We start from the raw sequence: 21,738 nt of genomic DNA, 5'->3' as shown, positions 1-21,738 counted from the left end.
CACCGGAATTTTTATCTGTCAAGGAAAGGCTTGGAAACAGCAGCATGTTTGCGTTTGGAGAGAAACCATCTAATAATTGTCTCCTCTGCTCTTATGTGCCAGAGAAGAAACAGAAAAAAAATGTTATGATGATTTCCACCATGCATAATGACGACGGCATTGATCCTGACTCTGGAGAGGCAAAAAAGCCAGAAGTGATTACTTTCTACAATCTCACAAAAGGAGGAGTGGATGTTGTAGATCGTCTGAAATCTGAATATTCTGTTTCAAAAATAAGCAATCGCTGGCCTCTCACAATATTTTTCAGCCTTCTCAACATTGGAGTAATAAATGCTCAGATAATTTACAAAACAAATACAGGCGACTTGTTGGCTCGTAGAAAATTTGTTACGCAACTTAGTATGATGCTTACAAAACCACATATGATGAGACGGATGTCAGTTCCAAATGTATCACTTCGTCTGAAGAAGAAAAAAAAATATTGCAAGCATTGAAAGTCTGCCGAAAACTGAGAGAACTCTTGAATCAGAGGAAAAGTCCCGATGTGCCTATTGTCCCAAAAGAAAGAATCGATTCACATATCATTCATGTAGTAAGTGTTCCTCCCCAATACGTAAAGAACATACAGAAACAACTGTTTATGTTTGCCGTGAATGTTCTGCAAAAGAAGTTGTCTCTGAATCTGATGAGAAACATCCTCAATTATAAAACATTTTGAATTTGAATTTATATCAATAATAAATTGTATTTTAATGTGCTTATTTGCATTAATGTTTTAAATATTCATAAAGAAGAATGCTGTAACAATGTAAAATGATTTCAATGTTTAATAAAACATGTTTGATAAAATATATTTTGCAAATATTAAGTGATAACTGAAAAAAACAAGTTGTTAGAAAAAATCTAACACGCGAGTTATCGCGTGACACATGAAGGCGCGAGCGATCGCGGGTTAAGAATATCCCTTTATTGAGAAGTGATATTGCCATTAAACCCCATGTATTTCTGCCGGGGGACTTAAGAATGTCCGTAATTTAGAGGTGTCTGCTATTCAGAGGTGTCCGTTAGGAGAAATTTTACTGTAGTAATAATATTAACAATAGCAAAGTAGTAATATAATAATAACAATAATAAAAAGTTTCTATGACCCTGCCACCCTTGAGAAAGAGTCCTGTGGGCGCACATGATCTATAGAGTATCATGCCATGCATTGTCTTCTCAATAATTACAAACCATGTGCATATACACGCAGGTTTCGCGCGTGTGTGTGTGTGTGTGTGTGGGTTACACATTTCTCCCTACCCGTTATTTCATCCCTTGTTGAGATGTAAACGCTGACCACAGCTGATCAGTCCTATTCTCCGTGCACTGCAAGAACGACGCTATTGGAAACAAAACTACGTGACTTCTGAAAATGGTTCCTCACCTACTTGTATGTGCTAGTTCTAGTGTTATTTTGCCCATTAATATTTTGGTCGTAGCTCTACGGTTCATAATATAAGGTGGCCTCGCAGATGGCGCAGTGGTAGCGTCGTAGCCTTGTAATCAAGGGGTCCCGGGTTTGATTCCCGGTGGAGGCACAGTGTTTCGGATCCCACTTTAAAACTGTAGGTCCAGTCCCGATTAGCCTTTCTATGCATAAAGTGGACTTAAAAACACTAACTCAATCAATCATAATATAACATACCACAACTTCAATATAGCAGATAAGTTGAGTGGCATGGCTTTTTGACACGCACTATTACGAATGTCCGCAGGATTTATTCCAGGGAGGGGCAAGCAAGGTAATTTTTTTCCGGGGGGGAAAGGATGCATATTTTCCCCAAAAATAGTGATGCGCTCTCAAAAAACACTATTTCAGTCTGAAATTATCATGTTTCTTCAACGAATTTATAATAATTACTGTGCTTGGAATGAAATTATGTGTGAAATATATAATTTTTAGGTAGACACCCCCCCCCTTATTCCCCCTTCCGGACGCCCATGCGCATGGGCGGAGTTTGAGATTTTGCTTTGGGGGGGGCAGACTCTGGGAGAAGCATATGATGTACCTGAGGGTTGTTGAATATCCCCTAGCTTATAAGGGGTCCGGAGACCTTCCCCCGGAAATTAAAAAACAACAATTTAAAAACACTGAGTTCTAGGCCTTTTGGATTTGAAAATGTTGAATTTCCTCACTTAAGTAAACAAATATTAATTAGTATATTGGTTGTCAGTTTTAAAAGAAGCAAAACAGTACGATTATTCCATTTGGCATTTCATTAATTTCTTATTGATACAATACTCGTATTACTTTAAAAAGTTACGGTTCAATAGTAAGCTTCAGAAATTTTAGAAAAATAAATTGAAAAGTTCTTTTGATGCCTCAGCAGCTGAGTTGAGTCAACACAAAGTCATTTTACGTTTTTCTTTCTTCAAACTGTACACATCAATGAAATCGTCTAAGACCCACTATTGCGGCGCAATTACCGCACATGCCATCATGCCAAACGTTAAGATTTGCTTCATAACAAAAATGTAGTAACTGAACTTAATCATATGTTATTTTTTTAGTCTTTTTCAAGTTGGGGGCGAGGCCCCCCTTGGCCCCTTTAGAACTCCGCCTATGCCCATGCGCACTATATTCCTACGCGCAAGATTGGAACAACCAATAGGATTCCTCAGAAGCACGTGTGCTTGTTTACATTGACTTCGATCTTACAACGGACAGAGAATATTGCCATGCGTTCACTGCATAGAAAAAACAGCTAATGTTGGTTATTTACCTGAGCACTAAGTTTCCCCGCTCGTATCCTAGGCAGATCAGTGAAGCAGCTGCTGCAGGCTGAGAATCCCCATTTGTCGTCCTGCGATAGATCAGCCGTGAAGTTGAAATTTTCAAGCTTGTTGTTCGCCAACGACCGCAAATTCCACGCTAAATCATTGTGTCTGAAAGTCGAGTTGAGAGTTTATTCAGATCAAATGTTTCCACAAATAACAATTCTTAATGTTACTTAGTATTCCTTAGGTGGAGGCACTTAGTGGTTCGGATCCCTCTTCAAACTGTAGGTTCAGTCCCGATTGCGTATTTACAAACCCTTGAGTGCTGCAGAACCAGAGGTATATAACGCTTTCTTATTGGTTGTGAGCACCGGAAGTGTTTGTTCCGTGTCATTCCTTTCTTGCCTGGTCGTTTACAGCAAAAATTAGACTCGTAATTATCCAGTAATGAAGTTTGTAATCAAATTGGCGAAATTATGATAAGAAATATATATTTGTATGGAAAAAGTTAAAAATACAATTGAATCCTTTCTTTATAAAAATCAATAAGCCTTCGAAAAACAATAATGTTGAATATTTCTGAAAGCGCTTGTAACGTATGTGAAGTGATTACCTACCGCAGTATAGGAGAAATTTCATAACTTGACATGTGATAAATAATAGCAGGTAACATTTTCGTACGAGGGAAACGGATTCCTTCAAATTTCCTTCAAATTTATAGGAGAAAGTACCTACGGAAATCATTTTCTTTAGCGTTGTGGAAGTTCCTGAATATAGATTTGATCCATTTTAATGTGAATGCGTGTTGTTTTCTTCGAAAATCTCTGTCCGACACGCTGTTTCTGCTCCCGCCATTTGCTTTCTGCATGAGAGTGGAATGTTCCGTGTGTTTAAATGATGCAACCCCGTAGCCAGTGTTTCAGCCTCGCCGTGTTTTCACTAGAACCACGTGTCGAGTATTTTTAATTTTTTTTTTAACTATGCTTGCCTAACGTAACTTAACCTAACCTAACCTTACGGAAAATGGTTTTCGGGGCTAACGTGAATGGTTTTTGGGGCTAACGTGAATGGTTTTTGGGGCTAACGTGAATGTTTTGTGAGGCTAACGTCAATGGTTTGCGACGTATTAGCATAATTTCAAATCCGGGCACGAAAGTAGATATTTTCCGGTGAACGAGGTTGCAACACTGCATAAATCGACAAAACACTCTCAGAACGCCGCCTAAACCAGTACGCTATCACGGCCATAATAAGTTACAGATTCGAAACAACAAGTAACAGTAAGTACTCGTAAATAGAAGAAACAGACATTATCTTAGTTATAAATGCTTAATTTCACCTTAAGAAATGTTCCGCATTCGAAAATAACACGTTAGCAATGTAAAGAAGTCCGAAATATATGATTCGTAGGTGTTTCCCTCATACGATAATAGTACCTAATACCATTTTTGTGTAATAATATTTATAAATGTGCTCAAAAATCAATCTCAGTTTAAAAGAGTTTCCCATCATGTTAGGATGGATGTCTGAAATCTACACTTAATTTGAACCCTGCCATCTAGCGTTACTTTGAAGAAACACTGCATTAACTTCCGGGAGACAGCCAATCAGGAGCCAAACATGGCTGCAGATTCTGCAGCACTATAGGGTTTGTAAATGCGTGTCCCGATTAGCCTTGCTGTGCATACAGTGGACTTAAACCACAAACTCAATCAATCAATAAGTATTCATTAGGGTTACTGAGAGAGAGATGAAACGTCAAGTCTTGCATCGACTTAAAGGGACGTTCCTCCTGGAAAATGAATGACAACCTAAAACTGTTCACACATATAATTTCGTTTTAGTCAAAGTAATTAATGCTAATTATTATAAGGAAATTACAGGAACATAACTGCAATCTGAAGGAGTGATTTTTGAGGAGGCAACATTTCAATCTGATGAAATATGCCACTTTCCCCTTTGAAAACAATCCTTTCTCACCCCTCCATGGAAAAAAGTCCACGGTGTATAGAATAGAATAAAATCGCCTTTAGTGAGTGGGCGTGTTTCGGTGGGGGAGTAATTATTACAACATGCTACAACCTGGTTCGAATCCCGTCCTGGGCATGGGTGTCTTTGTGACTGTCCCTTTATGAATTTCATCATATCATCCCTCATCCTCATCTTCGCGATTATCCAAAAGTGGCAGAAAAGCGAAGTAAAATAAACCAAATCAGTTAATTAATCAATATATTCTTAAAAACAGAGCCATTCAAATTTAATTAATTAGGTTAAGTATTGTAATAGATGTTGATAATTTAATAACGGTTAGTGTAATTGTATGGCAGATTTCAGTCAAGTATGGAGTTACCCAAAGTAATGGAATTTTAATTTACTTTAACTACTAAGTTCTTAAAAATATTTTTTGTGGTGTATACAACTACTGTTTAAAATCATTGTCCATTTTTATGCATGATAACATATTCGAGATTCAATTTCCAAGTTTTTCTTATGTGTCTCATTACTATGCTGTAGGCATACATATATAATGTATGTGTGAGTATATGTCTACATTTAATATTCTAAGGGGTTACTGGCGCCATCTTGTTGTAACCACAGCATAGAGCGGTGACGCTCTCACGATAAAAAATTGCCTCCCTGTTTTGTAAGTTAACGTTCAGTTAAAGTTTAACGGTATTATAAATTTGACGGTAATATCTGACAGTGCAATGCAAAGTAGATAGAGAGAATCGAATCGAAGCTGACTCATTTAAATTAACAACACGTGCTTGGTTAGGCTATTTGGTAACAAGAAACAAAACATTTGATTGTCTTTACTAAGTATGCTCATTTTGACAAAACGTTTTGCTAACACTAAACAAATTTAGACACTAGACAACTAAAAGAATTTGGTTATGATAAACAATAATTGTTTCCCGCCTATTTAAACAGGTTTGTTAACGAGAAATTGTTTAGTTATTCCAAGGAAACTTTCATCTATGCACTATTATTGTTATATATGTTACAAAGTTTAAGCATGCAGCCATGGGCTGAATCGGCCATAATTTCAATTTTTTATAATGTTGATTTTATTGTATGTTAAAGAAGTTTTAATTTAAAAATGTACGAATCCACGTAGCTATTTGAATTACATAAATGGTGTGTGTAACCCAATAACGTTTAATGGCGATGAGGATGTTGCAACTGTCCTTCGTAACATTTTTTCTACATCGGAAGTAAGGATAAATTTTCTAAGATGCTACACCGTGTCTCAGTTCTAAAGTAAATTCATTTTTACATTACTCAAATCTTTAACATAATTAAGTTAAGTATTGTCTTACAAATCTAGCTTCTTATCAAAAGCAAACTGTTTTTCTCGAAGTATTTGGTAAAAACTGGTAACTTCCTTACCCATCAATGAGAGGGACACTCTTCAGGACATTCTGCGCCACCGTATCTGATTGAGGCGCTCCATTCGTGAGAACTATTGGAAGGGTTATCACCAGGACCAACGCCACCACCACTGCCGAACCACCGACTATCAACCAGGACCGAGAAACTGTAAATAAAATAGAGATTTTTTTGTCAATATCTTTATAAACTTGATATTTTTTTGCACAGCTCAATTGGGGTTTACTGGTGGTATAGTGGTGTCGCCACATAATTCAAATGGAGGCGAATTATTTTCAGATTGACTCTGCACCTTAAAAAGTTGACTTTAGAAATGACTGAGGAGGACTATCAATTTCTGCTGCCGTCGAATTCGATAAACTGTCACAGGGCGTAGGGAACATGAAAACGAAGAACTTCTATTAAAGACTTTTTGCTCATGTTGGACCTGCCGATGGCAGAGTAGTAGCGATGTTGCATTGTAATTAAGGCGTCCCGGATTCGATTCATAGTGGTGCACATTTGAATGTCAAATAGATCCATTACCGAGTAGGCTATTGATTCTGAACTTTTTCTTTCTATTCCTTGGCAGTTTGGAAAGGATATTATTGAAGGATATTATTTTCTGTTACTCGAGCTTTCTTTGGTTCGTTTGGATTTAACAACGTCATCGCTTTTCATAATACTTAGGCGTGGTTTTTCTTGGAGGGGAGCACGTGCCCCAGTGTCCCCCGTTAAATCCGTCGTAAATATAGAGGAACGGTTCATAACAAAGTTAAGTTTGGTGAAGTTATGAAGGAAATGCTAGATCAGGAAGATTATGATTTGTTAAAAAATATTTCTGTGCTACCTATCCCTTCAAAAAGCATAATCTTACACGTGCTTGTTAATAAAATTTAGGAATTAGATATAGCAGATACACTTCATAATTTGCATACTCATCAACTTTCTTTTCAGCATACTACTACGTTATAATTTTATAGAGATGTAATATTTATTCGCAGTTGCTCCCAGACAATGTGTTGTTTGCTTGTTATACGATAGTGTCTCCATCTACTAGACGTATTGTTGCGGCGCATCACAAGTAATGAGTTTTCGAATTGCTGTCTCGGGGCCTTGCCGACGGCGCAGTAGTAGCGTCGTCGCCTTGTAATCAAGAGGTCCCGGGTTCGATACCCGGTGGAGGCACAAGTGGTTCGGATCTCACTTTAAAACTGTAGTCCCGATTAGCCTTACTGTGCATAAAGTGGACTTGAAACAACAAATCAATCAATCAAATCGAATTGCTGTCTCGGATTCGGCCTACGTGTTACTCCTACCGTACTTAAGGCTTCTGGTTACGGGCAGTTTTAATCCTGATGAGAAAAGAAAAGCGGAGGATGTGTTTGTGATGTCATGTTAATGTATACCGTGTAGTGTATGTTTACAGTTTAGAACTTTTCAGCGCTACATCCTAGGAAACCATGTCATGGTTCTAAAGTAAGTTAGTATCTCTTATTAAGCGATTACGGTACATCAGAACTTAAATGTTTGTCAATTAGTGTCGCTTTTCTTCAATTTTCATGTAATCGCGACGACGGGGATGAGTAATTGAGTCTTTTGAAGTCCACTTTATGTACAGCAAGTCTAATCGGGACTGGACCTACAGTTTTAAAGTTGGATCCAAACCACTAAGTGCCTCCACCGGGTATCGAACTCGAGATCCCTTGATTACAAGGCGACAAGGTTACCGCTGCGCCACCGTGGTGGCCGAGGATGGGTAATGATGTGATGAAATTGATGAAGGGGCACCCACACAGAACATCCATGCCCAGGCCGGGATTCGAAGCCGGGATCCCTACCGAGAGAGAGAGAGAGAAAGAGAGAGAGAGGGGGAGGGGAGAGAGATAGAGATAGGGAGAGAGAGAGGGGGAGAGGGAGGGAGATAAAACGAGAGGGAGAGAGAGATCGAGGAAGAGAGAGGGAGAGATAGAGAGAGGGGGAGAGAGAGAGAGAAGTGTATGTAAGGACAGAGAAAGTGAGAAGTGGCTAAAAATGAGCAGCAGGCGCGCAGAGGAAGAAAAGAGTGAAAAATAAAGAGGTAGAGAAAAAGGAGATAAGAAATAAAGAAATAAACAATGAAGGACATGAAGAAATATAGGAAGTAATACAGAAAAAGATTAAGAAATATGGGAAGATAGGAAAATAGAAGAGGATAGATAAAAGAAGATGGAAAGTACGACTGCAAGGAGACAAAGCTAAGAAGTGGAGGACAATAGAGAAGTAGATGAAGAAAGAAAGACAAGAGATAAAATCTTAAGGTTAAGATATGTAAGAACATAGGGAAAGAGATTAAGAATGTAAGACCAAATAAGAGAGAGAGAAATATTGCAAAGAAACGAAAGTAGAATATTAAGATTAAGATCCGGAGAAACACAGAGAATAGATAAAAAAGTAGAATCTTTAGATTAGGAAATGAAGGAAGAAAGAGAACCAGATGAAGAAAGCAAGTGACGTGAAGATTGAAATTAGACATAAGATAGCTATGCGTACCAAACCAGACCCCACCAGGGGCGCCGAGTTGTCAAAATTATTGTGGGGGCTCTGATCACTGAAATAAATTAATGAATGACTCACTCTCTCCCTTTCTTAATTTTTGGCCTCAGTGTTCGGAATCTCATAAAAGCCCATGGGATTTCTCAAAAATATCAACATTTTTATTCACAGTTCATAGCAGAATGTCAATTGTCCACGGATGGATATGTCAGAAATATCTGCTACCACGGAGCGCAAAACAGATCTCCCAAATGTATCAATGATCTCGTTCTGAATGTCATGTGAGAGCCATTTGTAGCCCGAACGTCCCATCCACTACCCTAGTTCATGCACATCGTCTTTTGAAACTCTTCTTAGTAAACATTTAAACAATACTCATAATTACATACTTAGTATATAGTAATAAGTCATGTGTTTTGCTGTCTCTGGTCATAGCCCCCCTCCAAAGTTGATGGTCTAGAACATTTCAAATGTGTTTTTAAAGTTAAGTTCATGTGGCACATAGTGTTGCCCACGGGACGAGACGGGACAGGCTTTTAAAAATTCGAGACGAGACGAGATTGACCATGTGTCATAAGACAAACGAATATTTTCGAGACGAGACAGCATTTCCACGAGACTCCACGAGACGAGACAGACCAAAGTCTCGTCTCGTGGGCAACACTAGGCACAATTCAGAGTAAACTTTACAAGAGAAGCAAAATAATACATTAGATCGTCTTAAGCAAAATTATTTAAGGGGCTCTGCCCCCACATCGTTAACATTGGGGGCTCGAGCACCCCAAGCGCCATGGAGTCGGCGTCTATGGACCCCACTATAAATGTTTTGTCCCCTCGTGACGCAGCCCAAACGAAACTCCACCTCGAAGCCACTGAACAAAAAAATTGAAAGGCTTACTTTTCTCTGGCAACCAGCTCTTGGGATCCAACCGCATGCTTATCGCTTGATTGCACTGACAACAAGTGGTCTCATTCCCTCCGAACAGCCAGCCTTCGCTCTCTCTGCCCGAACGTCACCTTGCATGTTATCACGTCCTTTGCGATTGTGTGAATTCCTCCAACGTTGTTTAGACACGCTTTCCTTCCAACTCTTATGTAACCGAAAGCGCGTGCCACGAAGCTAACATACTGCATGCCCTTTTTTACAGCTGAAAGAAATGCAGCCACAGTACACCGTGTCAACAATCCACAAGCTTTGGTCCTTTGGGCGTTTCCTCTTTCCATTCATTGTCTGCTTCGGTTTATTTCTCTTCGCGTTTCTGCCAATTTTGACTAATTGTGAGGATGAGTGATAACTAGGACTCGGAAGTCAAAAAAAGACGTAAAAAGGACCTAAGAATTGAAAAAAGGGCTTATAAATGTGATCCAAATTAATTAATAACTTCAGGTTTAGCATCCAAACCCTCTGCGCGGCACCTCCTTATCTGACTTGAGATCTTTGCAGGCGCGTGCTGTCTGGTCGTATGCACCGTGCTGAAAGCTTCAAAACAAGAGAAAGTTGCCACTTACAGCACGACCTTCCAGACCTTGTACAGTCACGGACACTGCCGGCTTGTAATGAATACATTGACTTTCAATGGAATCGTTACAAGCTGGCAGTGTCCGTGACTGTACCGTACCTGCTTCAGTCGTCCAAAAATGTTTTCCTCTCGTTTCAGGGATGGTTCAAATATATTTATTTCTCCCTTTTTTTTATTTATTTACTACAGAAAGGATGTTTAAGAGGTGATGAAGTGATGATGATTCGAATTGAGAATGGGCAGTAAAAACGTAGTCGAAAGAAGATGAAGTTGCAAGAAAAAGCCGTTAAGACCTAAAAATAGGCTAAAAAAGGACCAATAAGCCAAAAATCGTCGAAAAAAGGCAAAAAAGGACAAATGAAACCCACCTTTTTCTGGCCTACAATGACCCAAAATGAACATATATTATGTTGGGCCTCGTCTTCGGACACTAGGAAAGAAAAGGATTTTTCCTCAACTTCCAGCCCTGGTGATAATATAAAATTGATGGGACACTTACAAACAGCACCCATGCCCAGGCCTGGATTCGAACTCGGAACCCCGGGCGTCGTAGCTCGCCACGAACGTTGGCTTTTCTTCCTTCTATCTTCCTTGTCACTACTCCTTCCTTCCTTTCTTTCTAACCTTCATTTTTCATCCTCTTAGCATTTCATCCTTCTTCCTTACTTTCGTATACCTCATACTTTATCGTTCCATTTTTCCCTTTCTCTCTTTCACTCTCTGTCCTATTTCATTTTGTATGTCTTTGTCTCTTAAAATACCGGTCAATAGAAGGTCAATGCCCTTTTTCCTGTTTGGATGATTAAATATGACACTTTATTACTTTCTCCTAACACAGATAAGTACATTTTCTCTTCTTTGAGGCCCTCCTCGATGGCGCAGTGGTACCGTCGTCGTCCACTTTAAACTGTAGGTCCAGTCCCCATTAGCCTTACTGTGCATAACAACAAAAACCCAAATCTGTTCTTTCCTTCCTCCATTCATTTTCTTTTCATTCTATTTATATCACTTTTTTATTATTCTCTATCTGCATCTTGCGTAGCCTTGTGTTCTAATTCTTTTGACATCTCTCCTTCTTCCTTATACACTCTATTCTTCATAATTACATTCTGCTTCCTCGCTCGCTCAAGGCCTCCCCGATGGCGCAGTGGTGGTGTTGTCGACTTGTAATCAAGGGGTTCAGGGTTCGATACCCCGGTGGTATCTGTGCATACAGTGGACTTAGAAAGCCAAATCAATCAAATCCTTTCTCGCTCACGCTTCTTTCATATTATTTCCTTCTTTTCTTCTCTCTTAAAGTTTCATTATCTTCATTTCTTTCTCTACTTGCTCATTGTAGGATTAGAGTAACAACGACTGCGCCATGCTTTGAAACAGAGAGATGGGGAGGGAGAGATAAGAATCAGAAGAAGATGAGAGAGAGTTGGATTGGATTGATTTGTTATTTTAAGTCCACTTTAGGCACAGTAAGGCTAATCGGGACTGGACCTACAGTTTAAAGTGGGATCGGAACCATTATGTGCCTCCACCCGGTATCGAACCCACGACCTCTTGATTACAGGGCGACGACGCTACCACTGCGCCATCGGGGAGGCCCTAAGATGAGAGAGAGAGAACGACAGATACATAAATAGGGATCAGTGTTGCCACATGAATGAAAAATTTCCCATTCTGAAGGGAAATTCTCACAAATTTTCTGGCGGAAAGGGGAATTCTACGAAAAAAATCCAAAATTTCAGGGAAATTTGAACACATCAGATTCAATATTAGTTTAGACTATGTTAAGTTCCAGTTTTATATGTCCACATTTTGTTCCTTTACTCCTTCCCATACAGCACACCAAGTTTCAGACATATTTCAGAAATATTACAATCTCTCATTTATGTTTCTAACATTCTGGTTTCGCGTTGACGTTACAGAAAGCATCACATGAAGTCCCAGTTTTGTTTCTGAAACATTGCAATGTTATAGTTTCATTGTCTAGTTTCTGCAACGTCTCATTTTTCTTACATCTCTGAGAAATGTTTCAGAGACATTTCCGCAACGTTGGATTCAGTCATCATGCTTGCGTGGCGGCCATCCAGGACATTTTCTGCGGCGGCCATGTTGTTACCTTCAACGCTGACCTGGAGTCGTGCACATCTTATGAAGAATAATGTTGTTTATTGAGTGGTAAGTTGAATATTATTAATGCCAAAGTGTGTTTAATTGTGTTATACTTATGCACGATATATATTTAATCTGTGTTGTGTAACGTGTGTGAAAAAGTGATTGGAAACAAGGCAGTTCAAGCCAGTGTTTAAAGAAGTATTTTGTTTTGTTTGTTTAATTAAAATATGTGGACGTAAAGAAGCACTGAACTTCTCCACCTCATGAAAATATAATCGCGAGAAATAAGTTGTCTGCGTTGTGTGTAGGGAAAAAGTGAATGGTCGAGACGCAAAGTATTTCCCTGCATGTTTTTACTGTTAAAAATAGCTTATAGTTTTCGTTTACGGTATATGACCCCTCCCCATAAATTTTGCACAAAATTTGTCCTCTTCTTTTTAAACAATGTTGTTTCTCACTTCCCTGTGCGTAGTGAAGAGGCGTAGAATACCACGTAAGTTGTTACGTTCAGAGCCTCTATCTAATACAAATTACGAATCAACTAATTTGTTCTGTGACATCGTTACGTAATGTAAATCTACGGCAGCACCACAGCCACGGTCATACTTGTTAGATCAGCTCTCGATTGGTTGCACAAGCTATCAAGAATAAAATTATCCTATGAAAAAAACCTTTAATAATAGCTCAAATGAACATAGCAGTCATAATCAAAATTCTGTTTACAATGAAGTGCAATTATAAACAAAACAAACATGATACTGGCTTTAAAAAAGAAACACAGCCCTCTGAAAGTGACAGTATGCCATGACTAGACAGTGTATATTAAAAAAAAATGACTAGCTATGCCTGGCTATCAAGCTAGTGTTTATATAAGTATTTTGACCTGTCTCATTATCCACTATAATGTGAGACATTCTTGTTATGAAATACATGTAAAATCAGAAGAGATTTTATTGTATCCTTTCATTTTTTCATGCATGATATTAGGTTAGGTAGATAATATGCAAAGCTAGCTTTTCCAATATTTCCAGCCATCAATCACCACATGGGTACTTTTTTTTGTGACAAAACTAAATTCCTAATAATATTTCTCTCTTAATCACTTGTTAGGTTACTCACTTATGTTAATCATCTCTCTCTTTCTCTCTCATGTAGTCTTGTATAGTTTTGTTTCTCATGAGGCTTGTGATGCCCTCCATATAGGTAGGTAGAATTATAGATTATTGACAAAAATGAAATAAAAGGTTAAAATGTAATTATGATGCTGCATGATTGCACAAGTTGCAGATGTTGTATTTAACTTGACATGCTAAAAGAAAGATGAAACATGTAATTTTTTCTGCGGAATGCCGAGGAATTTTCTAAAAAAGTAGATGGAAACACTGATTTTCACTAATATTAACGATTTGGATGTTACATGACATATTGAGCGTTCACTAAAAATCTTTATGCTAGTTCTGAGCAAATAATATGAAGTAAAAGCAATTTTTCTTGCCAAAATTGAATTTGTTTTACGGGGTTCTCCGAGGTTACCTTTATAAAAAAACTGAATTGTGCTGACATGAAGAATGTAAATTCTTGATGTTGCTTTGCAATTTTCTTCAATGCTAAGATGTTTATGACTCCAACAGTTAGTTTTTATGCATATTTAGCAGTAATTAAGTATTCTATGGCTGATTTAAGATTAGTTTCTTTTGCAAGAATGATCATTTTTGGACAAAATTTGGATTTCAAGTTACAATAATTCAAAACTATGAAACAATACAAGTTTAATATACTAGATTTAGGTCATTTGTGGTTCAATTGTTATTATTAATTTTCAAGAGGTAAAAAATTGGTAATATTTAGTTGTTTTTATGCTAAAAATCGATTCAATCAACGTTTCTTCGTAATTAGGTAGGTAGAATTATGGATTATTGACAAAAATAAAATAAATGGTTAAAATCTAATTATGATACTGCACGATTGCACAAGTTGCAGATGTTGTATTTAACTTGGCATGTTAAAAGAAAGATGAAACATGAATTTTTTTTCTGCGGAATGCCGAGGAATTTTCTAAAAAAGTAGATGGAAACACTGATTTTCACTAATGTTAACGACTTGGATGTTACATAACATATTGAGCATTCACTAAAAATCTTTATGCTAGTTCTGAGCAAATAATATGAAGTAAAAGCAATTTTTCTTGCCAAAATTGAATTTGTTTTACGGGGTTCTCCGAGGTTACCTTTATAAAAAAACTGAATTGTGCTGACATGAAGAATGTAAATTCTTGATGTTGCTTTGCAATTTTCTTCAATGCTAAGATGTTTATGACTCCAACAGTTAGTTTTTATGCATATTTAGCAGTAATTAAGTATTCTATGGCTGATTTAAGATTAGTTTCTTTTGCAAGAATGATCATTTTTGGACAAAATTTGGATTTCAAGTTACAATAATTCAAAACTATGAAACAATACAAGTTTAATATACTAGATTTAGGTCATTTGTGGTTCAATTGTTATTATTAAGTTTCAAGAGGTAAAAAATTGGTAATATTTAGTTATTTTTATGCTAAAAATCCATACAATCATCGTTTCTTCGTAATTAGGTAGGTAGAAATATGGATTATTGACAAAAATAAAATGAATGGTTAAAATCTAATTATGATACTGCACGATTGCACAAGTTGCAGATGTTGTATTTAATTTGGCATGTTAAAAGAAAGATGAAATATGACATTTTTTCTGCGGAATGCTGAGAGATTTTCTAAAAAAGTAGATGGAAACATTGATTTTCACTAATATTAATGTTATGGATGTTACATAACATATTGAGCATTCACAAAAATCTTTATGCTAGTTCTGAGCAAATAATATGAAGTAAAAGCAATTTTACTTGCCAGAATTGAATTTGTTTTACGGGGTTCTCCGAGGTTACCTTTATAAAAAAACTGAATTGTGCTGACATGAAGAATGTAAATTCTTGATGTTGCTTTGCAATTTTCTTCAAGACTAAGATGTTTATTTTACTTGTGCAAAATATTGTTTTTTGAAATGGAAATTCTGACCAGAATTGATATTATGACATTATTTCCTTTCAGGAAAAAATGAATGTTACTGCACTCCAACAAGAGGTTATAGCGGAGAACCTGCAATGAAATACTTCTTAACAGAACAGAAGCAATTGTATTTTGACAAATTTAGACAAATAAAGAATATATTTTATGAAAAAATATTATTTTTACGTATAATAATTTTTCTTTGAAGTGATGCATCTCCAATTTTTAGAGTTCAATGGTGACATGGATACTGTCTGATCACTCGCTGTTGTAAAAAAATGTATCAAAGTATGCTTATTTATATTTATTTGGTTCTTTGAATTGATGTTTTAAGTCCACTTTATGCACAAATAAGCTAATCGGGACTGGACCTACAAATCAAAATGGGATCCGTATCACTGCAATGTGCCTCTACCAGAGTTTCGAACCAGAAATCCCTTCATTACAAGGAGCTTAATTCAATTTCTCAGTGTATTCTGAAACTGACCAATCCATCCTAACCACCATAACAACGTTGAAAGTCAAACATGGGTGAAATATAAATGATTAAAAAATAATAGAAATGAGAACATATAATTATATCGTTGAAGTAATAATTCAATATAAATTGCTCACAAGTAACATTAAGAGAATTAATTTTTCTAACTAGTAACTACAACCTCTGATACACACTGCACATTTAATATTATAGAGAATGTCAAAACCTTTCATTGATTTATAAATTTTTAGTTATTATTCAATTATATTTTTCGTATTGTTACTGCCTAAAAATTGCTAAAGTTTAGCTTGTCTCCACATTGCACTTGTGAATTGATATTTATTTCCCAGTTGTGGTTACTGGTTCATTTACTGAATTTATTTTGTGGTCAAAGTGTATCTACATTTCTCCAATTATGTAAGTATATATAGGATATTATTACATTCATTTTGAATTTTTATTTGAGATATGTAAAAGGTGAGAATGTCACATACTAAATTTTAGTATCCGAAAGTTATATTTGAAGACATGTGCTCAATTTGTGATGTTTGAAATTAATTTGGAATATTGCTGTGTAATTCTGAAAGTTCGAACACCATATAGGTTGAAAACCATACATGTGGAACATGTATTCTGTCCAGCAAAAATGTTTTCATTCATACAGAGACATTAGAGTAGAATTTTCAGATGACCGTGACTCATAGAATCATGAATGAATTTCATACAACACTAAAATGCTTCCAGCCTCTCATCTATTAGTAGAGGGGACGGGAGCATTATGCTGATCACATCACTCAAATCCCACCTTCTTTGTGACAGGGTGCAAAAAACCACGCAGAGCTTATTATTGCACGTAAAACTTTACACACATTTGAAGGTAGTTTAGGATTTGGTGGTGAATACGAGTATTTTTCTTTTTTTAGTTGTAAGTAACTGTTGTCTGGTGTGAATAAATGTGTATTTCGTACTTTTATGCACTCCCCCCCCCCCTCGAGAATAATTGTAGCAATTGATATACGTGGTCATTTGAGGAGAGGTAAAATAAATATAATTAAATATCATTCCTAATTAGGTATCAAACATTGTGAATATTATTTTCAGGAAATGATTTACAAATAAATATTGACGTAAAGGGGCTTAACCCCAATAGGCCCCCTTAAATATTTCACTCGTGAATACAGTACTGATTCCATTCAATATAACCGTAATGTACAATCATATCACTGTAATGTAGCTGAAATATCACAAAACCTTACGGAAAGGTATTTGTAATGTTACACTGACATGTTTCTGCAATGTTACATTGACACGTTTCTGTAATGTTGCACTGATATGTTTCTGTAACATTACGAATGTTATGTTAGATTCGCGGACATTTTTACATTGCTGAAACATACCTGAAACATCACAGTAATGTTTCGCAATGTTGCTGCAATGTTACAATGTTTCACGAGTTACGTATCCGTAACATATCTGAAACCATGTTGTGCTGTATGGGTTTGAGTGTAAGCCTATGTATCTATTTATATTTCGATTTAGTTTTTATTACGTCACATCTTCGGATAACTTCAGCGATAAGGATGAACGATTAATGGATGCCTGACAAGGATTCAAACCGTTGACATCTGGAATGTATGTACTGTAATTTGTTCAACATTTTTCATTCATACGAATATGGACCAACCGGAATACTACTACTACTACTTATTATTATTTTATTTCTTTAGGTGAAGGGAAAAATTAGTCCAAAAAGGGAAATTTTGTTCCTTGAAAAAGGAAATTTTGTCCCTTGAAAAGGGAAATTTTGCCCCTTGAAAAGGGAAATTTTGCCCCTTGAAAAGGAAAATTTTGCTTTCAGGTTGTGGCAACACTGATAGGTATATGAGTGATACGATAGACCGATAGAGGGAGACACAATTATTTTATATTATTTTTCGACGTTTTCCTACTACTTCTGGTTAATTGCGAAGACGAGGATAGTGACGTTTAGGCGTATTTCATGAAGAAACTCTACATAGGCACTAGACCCTCCATTAGATAGACGGAGAGACAGAGGCAGGTTGAAATACAGATAGAGGAGACAAACATATAAATGCTCTGTGACAAGTAAAGGACAATGTGATATTGGTGTCTCTAAATTAACGAGATGAGAAGAGATGAAGAAGACAAGAATATGACGCCTACCTCCCTGCATCTTCTTTGTAGGCGGTGTTTCTCCGATCAAACCTTTTTCTTCCTTCTGTTGAGCCTCTGAAATATAATACAAGATATTAGCTTTAATAAGTGTATATGAGCCATATATGAAAGTTGACAAACAAGGTTAATTTATTTTTATTGAAAATATCACTTATTATATATGAAACTAGCTGATTGGCCGGCGGTACCCGAGTATTTATCTAACCCAATCTTCTATTAGACAGGAAAATAATGAATTCTAACTTTTATTTACAGGTATTTAAAAGCATAAGTACAGTATACAAATTATAAAGTAAAAACTTTTACAAATTCACCGTAATATTAATTGAATTCAAAACTTGATTATAAACAACAATTTTAGTTTTACATCCAGGAGCAAGAGTAAATAAATTGAATGGCATTGGGAGTTATGACTTCCACACTAATATCGGTCGTTTTCGATTATTTTTACACGTCACCCCCTTCCCATACCCATCCCTAGGGGTGCCAGGGGTGTCTTACCCCCACAGTATTTCTTTCCAGATTGCAAGTGATATGTGTACCAAGTTTGGTTGAAATCGCTCCAGGCGTTCGAGAGTTATACCGGAACAAACATATATACCCTTTAAACAGCCAATCAGTCATATATGACCCATAGAATGTATAGGCGAAAACAGCCAATGGGTCATATATGACTCATGGTGCCGACAACATTCACGTGCTTTTAGGACCTTCATACGTGTATGTGAGGTTGTAAACGCTGACAGATGTTGAGATAAGATTTTGAAATGTCATGTGGAAGAACATTGTTGCAAAAGGTCTATTCTTTGAAAACAAAATAACGGCTCCAGGCGTTCGAGAGTTATGCCGGAACAAACAAAGATACATCAATTTCCATATACTGTATATAAGAAGAATAAAGAGAAAACTATGCAGAATTTGGAATTATTAATGTAAACATAAGTTTAATGGCTTTTAAATAACATATTGTCAAACCTATTACTTTTTATAGTAGAAATTCGACTTTATGTTTGGTGTTTCCACTTACAGTATTATACCACAAGAAAAATAAAATAATCAAAATTTGGTTCTAATTGTCTCATTTATTGCTTCTATATCTTAAGCTCTGAAGTATCCTATTCATTTCTGAAACAAACCTTAGTTTGATGAATATATTTATGATAATTTGCATTGCCTTTCCATTGTTCTATAATCCTACATGTGCAAGTCACTCCCATCACAAAATTTGTCACACAACACAAATATGTTTATAAGAAAAGTATGTGGTAATATTTTTTTAAACTAAAAGCATCTAGATGTCGAGTAAAGTTTGCTTTGTGAAAATAAAATAAACATGTTGCAGTAACTAACTAACTCTCTAGCCTCCTTAAACCCGAAGGTTCATGGCTGCAGCAACACAGGCCTTCCATCTTTTCCTATCTTGAGCAAGTTCTATATACTCTTTTCCATCCCTACCGATTTCCTTTAGGTCCATCTCAACGTTGTCCCTCCATCTTCATCTTGGCCTTCCTACAGGTCTCTTACCATCAGGTTTCCCAACAAGAATCCCGTAAATTCCTCTTTCCTCTCCCATTCGTGCCACATGGCCTGCCCAGCTAAGTCTTCTTGATTTAATTATTCTAATGTTGCAGTAAACACATTTATTTCACAGAAATTTCTGAAAGACTGAAAAAGATCCTGAAGCCAAGTCTAAGAGGTGTCACATAGATTGCACGTGTGAGGCGAGTCTCTCGGTCTAATTTACAGTGCCATTGGATAAAGATGAAACCATGAAATTATGCAGTAACATCAGTCAATTAATTGACTGTGTTTATTATATTGAAGCAACTAGAAACGTTATTCCCTAACTTTCTGAACCTCGTTATGCCATTTGCTACCATTAATTCATATAGTGCAAAACGTAAGCTAGGAAGCGGCCATCAACTATGCCCAGGGCAGGACTCGAACCTGGAACATATGGTGGCGGCAAGTGATATGGGCCTGTGGGGCTCGAGCCCACCAATAACTTACCTGTTTATATATTTTATTCAAATCTCCACATTTAAGAAAACAAAAGGTTTCATCGTTACACAAACTTAATTACTGACTGAGTGTTATCAAAATATTTCATAATAATTTCCTACGTCTCTAATATGATACTTTTCAGTGTCTTATAGTTTTTACACTACCTGTAGTCGCATTGTTATTAAGACAGAGAGGGAAGAGAATGTCGAGGAGAGAGAGGGAGACAAGGAGAAGGGTAGGGGGCGGAGAGAATGACCAAGCAGAGAGATAGAGAGAGGGCGGGGAAGATAGAGAACGGAGAGAATGACAAGGAGAAGAGGGAGAAGGAAATAGCGGAGAGAATGGAAGTGAGAAGAAGGTGGATAGAGAGCGGAGAGAATTAGGAGAGAGAGAGAGGATGACAGGGACAGAGAGAGAGAGATAGAGAAGGGAGAGAATGACAAGGATAGAGAGGGAGAGAAGAGAGAGAGAGAGAGAGAGAGAGAGAGAGAGAGAGAGAGAGAGAGAGAGAAGGAAATAATGTGGAGTGAATGACAAAAAAAGATGGAGAAGAACATTAAGCAGAGATTGATTTACAAGGCAGGATAAGGATTTAATGACAAGGATAGAGAGAGAGAGAAAGAGAAGGAGAGAGAGAGAGAGAGAGAGAGAGAGAGAGAGAGAGAGAGAAAGAAGGAAATAATGTGGACTGAATGACAAAAAGAGATGGAGAAGGACATTAAGTAGAGATTGATTTACAAGGCAGGATAAGGATTTATGACCAGGATGAGAATTGACAGGCACTAAAAACTCTAAAATAGTACAGAATGGGCGCTAAAATTGATGAGCATCGGCAGAATTTTTGTCATTTTCTCGTATTAGGCAATCAGGCATTGTATGACTAAAATAGGCGATAACGGCCACTATAAAATGCATACCAATTCCTCTCAGAAAAGCCTGAAACGGTTTTTAAACGTAATAGCCTACATTTTGATGTCCAAGAAACTAAAAATTCATTTTAGGGGTAAATCCCCAGCCTGCTTCTCATATATATTATTGGAAAAAATTATAAAACAAATTCTAGATTTCAGCGCACTCAATGTTTCTCAAAGTTGGCGCTACTGAACGCGAGGCGGATTGGCTACAATGAGAGGGTGAGTTTCTCCGGAAGTTCGATTGTTGCTGTGAACGCCCTCTTCCTGCAAACCCTAGAATTAGCTGTTCTCTCGCCGTACGGTTGGTGGAGATCATAATGAAGCATTTCCTGCGAAACAAGTGTCGCTTGTGTGTCTGACCTACATCAGCTTCAAGCAAGTGAGGAGGGGGAGGGGGATGTGCCTGCAAAAAAACAAGTTAGAGCTGCGATCACGGCATAATACTTCTTCAGTTCACTTTGACCAGGGACGGCCGGTGACACTTTCCCCCGAAATTTTCCAAAGAAGTTAATATTTTTAAAATACTCTAAATTATGTGCTTAGATAAAAAAAAAAAAAAAACAGTTTTTTTCAGTGGCAACGTTGGATCAAAATCTGTGGCAAAACAGGTCAGTGAGATTTGTGCGCAATTCTGGATCTAAAGTGTGCGCAATTCGGTTGCGGCGGTTGTGTTTCCGTGCGAAGCTGTACAGCGTCCACATGATGGGTGTTTCGAGGCTGACTTATCAGGCTTGGGATCGACACCGGACATGGAACATCCAGTCGGAATAGGATGTTATATAATGTTTCCCGATGAACTTGTCGTAAGGGGCT

The 21,738-nt window shown here is 37.1% G+C and overlaps 1 protein-coding gene across 6 annotated transcripts in view; it reads right to left on the bottom strand.

Moving 5' to 3' along the window:
• Positions 1-21,738, bottom strand: part of LOC145980011 (dipeptidase 1-like) — a 113,322-nt gene that overhangs the window by 42,418 nt on the left and 49,166 nt on the right. For 5 of the 6 annotated variants that reach the window (XM_083112967.1, XM_083112972.1, XM_083112971.1 and 2 more), the window contains exons 2-4: positions 17,996-18,061; positions 6,151-6,298; positions 2,766-2,928 (exon numbers count right to left, since the gene is read on the bottom strand). In XM_083112967.1, coding sequence (XP_082969093.1) covers positions 2,766-2,928; positions 6,151-6,298; positions 17,996-18,061 — 377 coding nt within the window. Of the gene's footprint in view, positions 1-2,765; positions 2,929-6,150; positions 6,299-9,562; positions 9,701-17,995; positions 18,062-21,738 lie in introns of those variants that run through there. The other variant, XM_083112969.1, reaches the window with a different exon arrangement.

This window comes from Lepisma saccharinum, chromosome 27 (genome assembly GCF_977018435.1).
Source record: "Lepisma saccharinum chromosome 27, izLepSacc3.1, whole genome shotgun sequence".
NCBI classification, from domain to species: domain Eukaryota; kingdom Metazoa; phylum Arthropoda; class Insecta; order Zygentoma; family Lepismatidae; genus Lepisma; species Lepisma saccharinum.
Note: the sequence above shows the minus strand (reverse complement) of the source record. Positions and strands in the feature narration are given on the sequence as shown.